Genomic DNA, 10107 nt, shown 5'->3' with positions numbered 1-10107 from the left:
TACCTCTTTGGTTCTGGGTCCGACGCAACCCTCGCTCTATCTTCCGCAACCTCAATTTCCCGGTCATGTTCAACGGCGCATTGTCTATCCCCCCGGCGAGTGGCGTGAACTATGCGAGCTGGTTGTCCACGGGCTTTATATTTCAATTCTGGTTGAGAAGGAAGAGATTTGCTTGGTGGTCCAAGGTGCGTACTGTGCAAATCGTGTGACAAGGATGACTTGCTAATTCTGGTGTACAGTATAATTACGTTCTCTCCGCTGCCCTCGATGTCGGAACTGCCCTCTCTGCTGTCGCCCTTTTCCTGTTTATTGATTTACCAGGCGCTTCCCTTTCTTGGTGGGGAAACAACGTGTATAAGCAAAGTAGGTCTTCTCCTCATTCTCACGCATCACTAGGCACTGACAAGACGTCGATAGCGGTTGATTGGGATGGTGTCGGTGCTACGTACTACAAGCCTCCACCAGAGGGCTTTGGCCCGGATACATGGAAGGTTTAACACCTGTATTCTCTCAACGCTCTTTAAACCCCAAATCACCAACGGAGAGAGCACTCTTTAATTTTATTCTTCCTACTTATTTTTGGGTTTCATTGTCGTCATGATTTTTTCTGGGGTTTTCAAGGGAGTTCATCATCGAAATCAACGTTCAAACTCATAATGTGTTCTAGGCATGGTATTAGCGGGCAATAGATTGATATAATATGCCATACATTATATTATTCAAGAATCAGTGTTGTGTAGGATAAGATATTGTTTCGGCTACTGCGAATGTAGAGCATACATTATTTGTTTATTTGGTCTTTCGATAGCGAACTGTTTACAAGTTTGAACGAGGTGTTCTAAAACAGTCAGAAGTTTATCGGCGTCACAATGAGCAACAACATTACTAATCGGCGCTCGGCTGTCAGTGCAGCAATAATCCTTCATTCTCTGGAAATAATACTTGCGATCGATGATGGCGATTGATGATCAACGGCATCCTTTCTATGCATCTGACCTGTGAACCAACGTACTGCATCTTGCTTCCGACAACGAATGAATAATGATTGAACAATTGGTTTCTCTGTTGGCTGACCTCAAAAGTTCCATCAGACATCACCAAAGCACGAAGATACTAAGCTGCCCAACTGTCTGGTGTTTGCGCCTGCACGCTCTGCACACTCGTTGTCGAGGGATGATGGATGTTGGACATGTGGTGACACTTCCTGTGCATGTGGTAGTATTAGTACAAGTAGTATATGTACCCCGACGCGTCGACGCGTACTTCCGGCGCTGCGCGAACTGCGAAACAGACGTTGCTGTTCAAATGGTACACGTGTCACATGCGTAAAGTCTATTATGACTAATTCGGATCAAAGGCGAAGGGATCTTATAGTCAGATGGTAAACGGTAAAAGGCAAAGTCCCATCTCCTTTTGGAAAGCCTTCGTCAGCAGTATAATGGAGATTTAATCTCGCCAAACATAACGAGTAACGAACCTTAGAATTGGCATAATAAGAGTCATGTTTCGCGGTGTCGGCTGAAGATGGTTAATAAACGTGTTTTAACATTGAGATTTTGAGATGCTCTGAAATTTGATACGCAGGCGAATGAATAGTTAGGACAGACACACCGACCCCCATGCTCCGGATGTCAAAATTGCAGAGATGATAGAGACACGATGCTTACGACGACATCGGATACATACGAACTATCTACGAACGCGTCCTTGATCTACTACTACTCCTCATACTACTCCTCGTACTCCATTGCCTCTAACCTCTATGCTCCGTCGCTCGTGTATTTGCACATCCTTCGGATACGATAAAGAGGGTGTTGGTTTTGGGAGGTAAATAATTTACCAGGGGTAAGCTATTAGATGGGAGATGCTATTCAGTATAATGCCCATGGAAATGAAAACGAGACAAGCGAAGAGTAGAGGAAGGAAAAAAGGATGAAGATGATGATGAAAAACGAGATAAGGATGAGGATGAGGACGAGGTCACGTAAAACACGGACAGGAGAGATGGGCCCACATAGTGAGCATTCACAGAACGGTATGAATTAGTACTTACCACCACCGGGGGCGCCGAAGTTCTGAGACTTAACGCTGGGCGCAGGCTCAGCAGCAGGGGCAGCGGCAACGAGGGCCGGGGCGATGAGGACAAGGGCAGCAGTGAAAAGGGTGGTGAAAGACATTTTGCTGGTTGTGTATACAAAGAGTGCTTGTACAGGTGTGGAGTTTGGAGATAGACTTGGTGCTGATGAAAGAAAGAGAAAAGAATTGGGAAAGGATGGAATACGAGGGGTTTATATATGCTGACGGCGGGGAGGCGGGGGGATTTACAAGGCTTTCGAGATCACCGACGTGCCCTGAGGACCCTGTGTCTCCGGCGCGTGGATCAAACCACAGGAGCATGTGAAAATGGGTAGTTTATTAAAGTTCCGGGCTCGGCTGTTTCAGCATTGGGCCATGACCGTGTATCTCCTCCTGTATCCCGTCAATCGGTAACTGCATCTGATCGTCTCTCATCGGCACTACGTGGCCCCGCAGCATCTATGCATGGAACGTATGCGCGGTGCATAAAGCTCCCGGCTAGGTCCGCAGCGAAAATGGCAGCTGCACTTGCTATACACTCCCGTCTGCAAAGCCGCTACACATCTGACCGGCGGCGTCAAAGTGGGTCAACTGTCATCAGCGTCCTTGGGCGCAAGAGGAAAGGAAGACGGCAAGACAGCCAGACGGGAACGGTCGTGCTTGATCAAGGTTCTCTGTGCGAAAGCGGCCGAGTCGACTCTCCTTTTTACCGTATTTGGTTAGCGCGTTAACGCTCTTTATCAAGGAACACCCACGGGAAAATCATCGTCATGCATCGCATACCAGGGACCCTCTTTGGCCTGAGTGCTCTTTGCTCGTTGCCAACTGAAACTGACTTGGACGCTGGACTTTCCGATTCACCTCTCATCTGCTTGTTGGTCTTCTCTCGAATCTTGAGGGGCCTTTCGTCCCGAGTTGAAGATTTGAGGGTCATCTCAATAGTTCATGCATATAGTATATAGCGTCATCTTGTGCCTCGTAGGCAACGCCATTTTTTACTTTTGGCCCCGAGCGAGCCTGTCGGTACTCATCATGATCTTCAATCTTATCAGATCGGGGACGGAGAAGGAGTAGTCGCACGCTTGTTTGTTGGGTTTGGGTGTTGGGTGTTTGTCGTTCAGAATTTCAACCGCTAGCGTGACGGCCAGAGCTACACATATGCATCTGCATTTCGCATGGACGGAGATCAGAGCTTCGAGATATGCAAGAAGAGAAAAGTGGAAGAGTGAGGCAACACCTCTCACGTGATCGATCATCCTCCACAGTCGCGTCTGTTAGGCTGTGGACGGAGTGACAAAAGTGATCTCACTTCTTCCTCTTCTTGATACAGATAGTTCAGTAGCATGGAGGTTGTGTTACTACTTGGAATAATACTGGTAGCTCAAGGTTACATCACAAGCCGCCTTTCAATTCGATCTCTTGGTCTTCTTTCTCCCCTCTTTTCTACAGAATCTAAGGTCCTCCACAATCTACATATCTCTCTAGTAGTCCTTCGTTTCCCTGTTACTTTGTACCGTTGGCAGCCGTCTCCTATTATGCCTCATACCTCATGACACGGTAAGTCATGAGTATTATAGTGATATGGGTCATGATTATTGGCTCCTTGCAGAGAAGATGAATGGTGATCAGCGGTAATTAAGATATTGATCTATTGCACTCTGCCTAGTGGACTTCTTGATCCCTTCTTTAGGGGATTTTCTAATGCATTTAATGCATTTATGCGGTAATTGGGAGGAATGACCCTTTGCATCTATAATTGCCGTTCAATTACCGGACTATTTGTGCGCCCAAAACTGGGGGCCCAAAGGGCAAAAAGTATGCGGAACCAGAAACTCCGGGAACTATTTCGGACACCCCCCCTATTTCTTTTGGGACACCCCCCCTCCTTCTACTTTGGGTAATTTTGACAGAGCAGCCGATAGATAACACCATGGACCCTGCAGCGCATCCCTGAGGCCCTTATGCCTGTTATTTACGTAATTAGTTCAGATGATATTGTCGCGTGCGCCAGACTGCAACATTTTACAAAAGTAACGAACAACAAACGCGTTTTTTTCTCTAATAACGCGCCTCCTTTTTGCTGTCATTTAAATACTTTTCATCCTCCTAAGAAACTTATAACGTATTCGAAAACATCATGGCTTCGACTGATTTGCACTCTTCGGATCCTCTTTCTCCCCAACCCGGTATCTGCCCACCTTCTCCTATTATCCGCGTCCCAGAGGCCGAAATATACTCGGGACATCAATCAATGGCGTTTGATTTTGATGAAGGTAATCTCCATGCCATGGAAGGTTCGGATTCATCGGAAGTCTCCAATATTGCCGACGAAGAGGATAGTGAGGATGACATTATCCAGGCTCCCATTGACTCCTTCAACGACGACGAGATGATCTCTACCCCTGGGTTCGACGAGCAAGCGTACTACCAATCTAAAGATGAGTGTAAAGGCGCTGTCCAGGCTTACGCAGCCTCACAAGGCTTCGCTGCTGTTATTAGGCGGAGCAAAAGGAAGAAGCCAACGAAAACTCACAAAGAGGGCAGAGAATTGATACAATACTCGTGCATCTTTGGAGACGAGTATCGCTGCACACGAGGGGACAGTTTCAAAGATGTGCGCATTAGGACTATACAGACCGTAAAAAATGGATGCCCTTTTGCTGCTGTGGCTTGGGAGATGGCAGAGGCAGAGGTAAAAGAGCATGGTGGAGACAAATGTTGGACTTGGAAGGTCGTGAATGCCTCGCACAATCATCCGCCTGTCGCCAATATTGGAATTGCACTTCTTCGGCGTGCTTCGCGGACGCCTGAAGCCAAAGAGCTGATCAACACGTTGATCGACAGCCGGACTCCATTCCCCTCCATCATCAGTACCATGTCTCAGCGTTTCCCAACGGTAATGTTGACATCGGAAGACTTGCATCGTCTCGCCTTTCGTCGTCGTGCAGATCTCCGTGCTGGCTCCAGTGCAAGTGCTGCTTGTATTCGGCAATTAGTGAGCAATGATGAGCTCCATCGTCCGTTTGTCAACACACGCGATGAACTCATTGGTTTGGTTTACACCAAGCGAACTGCTCGCGCACTGATTCACCGATTTCCCGAAGTCCTTTTCTTCGACTGCACATACAAGACGAACCTGTACCGGATGCCCATGCTCCATATCGTCGGATCCACATCGACAGGTATGACATACACTGCAGGAGTCATCTTGATGTTGCGTGAAACCACAAACTGGTATACCCAAGCTCTCAATTCGTTCTTCGAACTTGTCGGCAAACCGGATGTCAAGGTTGTCATTACCGATCGTGACCCAGCACTCATCAACGCTCTCATGTCTGTCCTCCCCAAGGCTTACCGCTTCTCCTGCTTCTGGCATCTTCAAGAAAATGTCAAAAGCAATATAAGGCCCTGTTTCGTTGACGAAGAGAACATCGTCATGGCTGTCTCGAATTTCTGCAAAGCTTGGGTACGGTATTGTGTACATGCAAAATCGGATGAGCAGCTTGAGGAAGGTTATCGGAAGATGGAAGAACTTTATCCTGGTCAGAAATATGCTCGAGCGATCTCGTATATCCGGGGTTTGGATGAAATCAAGGAGCGCTTTGTACATGCCTATATCAACAAGCAACTTCACTTCGGACAAACCGGTAATTCACGCTTAGAAGGTCAGCACGCAACTCTTAAGAAATCAATTGACACCAAGTACGGTGATCTTCTGCTTGTCATTGGGTCTCTAAGTACGTATTTTGATCAGCAGTGGTTGAAAATTTTGAAAAGAATTGAGCTCGAGAGAACGAGGTGTGCTACACATATTCCCAGTACTTTTGTTCGGGTATGTTCCTTCCTTCTTTCTGTCCTTTTTGTAATCGTGCTGATATAATTGTTTAGTTAAAAGGCTCCATATCCCGCGCTGCAATGAAGCTTCTTGCTGAGCAGTTGACTTTGGCCAAAAGATATTTGGGTGATTACGATGAAGGTGTCGATGACTTTGAAGAATCACACCCGTGCAGTGGCTCGTTTACAAAATCCCATGGATTGCCCTGCGCCCATCGTCTCATTAGCTTCGTCCGGGAAAGAAGACACCTTGAAAAGGATCACATTCATCCTCACTGGCGTCTCGGGTCTGCCGCAAGTCTCAAAAGATACCTTGACCATATTAACAGACTTGTTGGCACCCCAGATACATCAGTCATACGGCTGGATGATGTATTTGACTTCGGTGAGGACCAAGAACTTATCCTCGATCCACCCATTTTAAGCACCAAGCGGGGAAGGAAGGCCCCTAATCCACCAGTGTTGCAGGAAGACCGGATGTCGGCACCTTCAGGAAGGTACTTGACTCAGTCAGAAAGAATTATGGGGGCTGGATTGACCCAGCGAAAAAAAGGGCGCTGTAAACACTGCCAAAGTTCCACTCACTATACCAAAGACTGTGCGCGTGTTCAAGCGTCTCGAAGGGTCGACAAAAACCAAGAAGCTGAGAATGCAGGTGAAGACAGAAGAGTTCTTGTCCCAGATAGCGATGATGAGGAAGGAAATGAGGAAGATCTTGTCGAGGTACCGAATGAAGTTGGTCCTTTCATTCAAAGATTAGCCCAACTCGATGACCTTGCGCTTACATATTTTATAGCCCAATCTTCGTCCAAAAAAGCATTCTCGGTCACAATATCCTGCCCCCTCTCAAATATATCCGTCACATGCTGTTCAAATGCAGCATCTTCCTCCTGAACCCTCGGTCCCCCAATTACCCCCTTCTTCCCAATTCTATCCACCATTATCACAATACTATCCCCCTGCTCCACAGCATTACCCAACTTCAAAATACCATGTGCCTCCTACCCAGTATATCCCTTACAACCAAGTATTATTCCACAATCATTCCGAAGCCCCAACTCCCTATCATTACCCTTCTGTTAGTGGATACAATAATCTCCAATCTCCTCAAATTTACCAATACAACTTAGAGAATAATGTGGGCAAGGATGCGAGCATTCGATCGCAGGAGGATAGTATTATAATGCAGCGAGGGAGAGATCGACATAGCTGGGAATGAAGGCGAAGGAAGAATGAATAGATGTCGAAAGAGGAATAGATGTCACAAGAAGAATAGATGTTTATAATATTAGAGGACTGAATTTACTATGCACGAAAAAGAACATTTAGTTACGTAAATAACAGGCATAAGGGCCTCAGGGATGCACTGCAGGGTCCATGGTGTTATCTATCGGCTGCTCTGTCAAAATTACCCAAAGTAGAAGGAGGGGGGGTGTCCCAAAAGAAATAGGGGGGGTGTCCGAAATAGTTCCCCAAGATGTAAGACCAAGGGTGGAGGTTAGGTGGAAGATCCAAAGAAGAGAAGGTGAAACAGCACCCTCATATTTTGCCGATCAAATTTAAAAAAAGAAGTTGTGCCGAAAGGCCCGGAAATAAAATTAAACGAGACAAGCTTCACAAAAGAAAGCGTCAGAACGTGAGACGCGTGTAGCAGAGGTGATTATGCGGGGCATGCAAGCGTATTGGAAATATAGCAGCATATATGCAGTACAAGGCAGGAAGGGGAAGGACATGCAAAGAGCAAAGGACGGCAGGCCACAACAACAGTTCCACTGCAATCTTCGTCGCGTGTTACCACCCGATGGCTGAGCCTGAGCTGAGGGTTAATAATAAAGACTGTGCCGCTGCGCGAATGGCTTGATTCGCTTCCCGCCGTGACACTGCGTTCAAGGTATCTTAAAAGACGAATCTCTTCATCCTGTCACAACACCTGACGGAAGGCTCGAGCACCAAAAAAGTTCAGCTGCATTACAACAATAAGGAGTGCGACTGATGCATACGTGTTACTGGGAATGAAACAACGGAACGGGCGGGATGCGGGAAGTGTAAAAAAACGCGTCGTATAGTTGTCATTTTTTCTTATTGTTCAGCGCAAATTTTTGTAATCAGGGAATTGGTCCCGACTAATACCTCACTAATGGTCTCGACGAGCGATTAAAAGTCAGGGAAGGGATGGAACTCCGATCAACGAACGGATCCCGGACTAGGCGGCGCAAGTCCAGGCTTACCGCGGGACGAGGCGAGGATAATTTGGGGTGCGTCGTAGTTATTCCGCAGACTGCAATTGAATCCCGGACCCTGAGCTGAATCTCGACGCGTCTTTTGTTTATCGATCAACAGCGGCACCCCACACCTCGCCGCATAATCTTCCTCAGCATGACCCCATTTTCTTTTCTTCATCTTCCTCTCTTCACCCGCCAAACTTTCTCTTTTTCTTCCTTCCAACCCATATCCAACCCGGGAACCTGTCGCTTGACGTGCAACGTTCCAGGCTTTCATTCACTCACCCTCATTTACAGCTCGCTCAGTGAGCCTCGAACAAGAAATACGTTTTTCATTCGCCGACCAGCATCCAACAAGGTATAAAACACTGACAGTTTGTGGTGAGTATCCTTCCCCATCCTTCAACACTTTTACCACCACTTCCAAACGAGCAGCGCTCACACCAGTTCTTGTTTGCTCCACGACAGTCTTTTGACAGTTACCACTACTACACTCTCTTACAACAACCAACAAAACAAAACAAGCAAAATGTTCGCCAAGGCTGCTGTCATCGCCCTTGCTTCGGCTTCTATCGTCGTTGCTGCTCCCGTCAACTGTGCTAGGGCCAAGCCCACTACTTACGACGAGGGTTACCTTGAGTCTTATGATGCCTGTAAGTTACCTTGACCATTCAATCATCTCGTTTTGATCGCGTCTGACATATGTGCACAGACCACACCAGGTACCTTGCTCTCTCTTGCTCCACCCAGCACAACACCACCTTCTTCGACGACTGCTGTCACCCTCTCCTCGCCACCGAGACTCTTGCCGACAACCGTGCTTCTTACTGCACTCCCAACTCTACTGCTATCGCCTCTGTCAATGCCACCATCGCCGAGGCTACTGCCTCCGCCACTGCATCTGCCGATATCGAGGCCGAGTCTCAGTACAACAACGCTTCCAGCTACGCTGCTGAGGCCACTGCTTCCGTCACCGCCGAGGCTACTGCTTCTGTGACCGCCGAGGCCACTGCTTCCGTCACCGCTTCCGCCGTCAACAACCTTGCCGACGTTGCCCAGCAAACTGCTGCCAGCTCTTATGAGGAGCAGCCTACCGCTTCTTCCAGCAGCTCTTACGGACGTGCCTCCGCCTCTTCTTCCTCTTCTGATGAGGAGAGCGCCACCTCCACCTCTTCTTCTTCCGCTTCCGACTCAAGCTCTACCTCTTCTTCTGAGGTCTACACCGGTGGTTACGCTACTTTCTACTCTCAGGGTGGTGTTGCCGGTGAATGTGGTACCGTCCACTCTGACGACGACTATGTCATTGCCATTGACTCCAACGGATGGTGGCAGGACTACGAGTCCAACGACTCTTCTCCTTACTGCGGCAAGTCCATCACTCTCACCAACACCAACAACGGCAAGTCTGTCACTGCTGTCGTCGCCGATGTCTGCCCCACCTGTGAAACCGCCAACTCTCTCGACCTTTCCATCGGTGCCTTCAACCAAATTGCCACTGAGGAGGACGGTATGGTCCCCATCACCTGGTACTTCACCGACTAAGCGGTCTACCTTGATGGTATCGTTTATTCTTTGTAGATCTTTTCTCGTATCTCTTTATTATTTTGGTGTTTCTAGTATCATTCATCATCTTTCACGAGTTCATGACAATCTTTTATCCTTCATCCTCCGTAGTGCGGTCTTTGGCCTTTCTTCTTTGTCTAGCTTTTCAATTCCCGTTTTAGGTAGCGTTTCTTTGACTCCTAGTGAGCTTTTTTCGTCTATACCTATAGCGGTGTTTTTGACTGGCGCGCTGAGTAGAACGGTTGAGTCATGAGTTGTACTGGTGCTTCTCATGAGGAAGAGAAAATGCATATGAGCTAGTCTCACCTGTAGCCTTGAATTATCACTTTCGTTCATTCTTCTTTACATCTTTCGACCGTTGTTTAAATTCTGGATTTACCGTTGATCGCGAACGCAGTCTCATTATTATTCA

At 47.6% G+C, this 10107-nt stretch overlaps 2 protein-coding genes across 2 annotated transcripts in view; both read left to right on the top strand.

The window, feature by feature from the left end:
* CNBC6510 (hypothetical protein) overlaps nt 1-497 on the top strand; it is a gene marked incomplete at both ends in the record, with an annotated part of 3579 nt that extends 3082 nt beyond the window's left edge. Inside the window, 3 exons of the mRNA XM_771169.1 lie at nt 1-185; nt 240-363; nt 418-497. The exon at nt 1-185 is cut by the window's left edge and continues 89 nt beyond it. Coding sequence (XP_776262.1) covers nt 1-185; nt 240-363; nt 418-497 — 389 coding nt within the window. The remainder of the gene's footprint in view (nt 186-239; nt 364-417) is intronic.
* An 8164-nt stretch (nt 498-8661) lies between these two features.
* On the top strand, nt 8662-9674 carry CNBC6500 (hypothetical protein; the record flags this gene model as incomplete). The annotated part of the gene is made up of 2 exons (XM_771168.1): nt 8662-8785; nt 8845-9674. The coding sequence occupies 2 exons, from the start codon at nt 8662-8664 to the stop codon at nt 9672-9674; spliced, it is 954 nt and encodes a 317-aa protein (XP_776261.1).
* Between the last annotated feature and the right edge of the window lie 433 nt (nt 9675-10107).

The sequence above is a fragment of the Cryptococcus neoformans genome, chromosome 3, assembly GCF_000149385.1.
Source record: "Cryptococcus neoformans var. neoformans B-3501A chromosome 3, whole genome shotgun sequence".
Classification (NCBI taxonomy): domain Eukaryota; kingdom Fungi; phylum Basidiomycota; class Tremellomycetes; order Tremellales; family Cryptococcaceae; genus Cryptococcus; species Cryptococcus deneoformans.
Note: the sequence above shows the minus strand (reverse complement) of the source record. Positions and strands in the feature narration are given on the sequence as shown.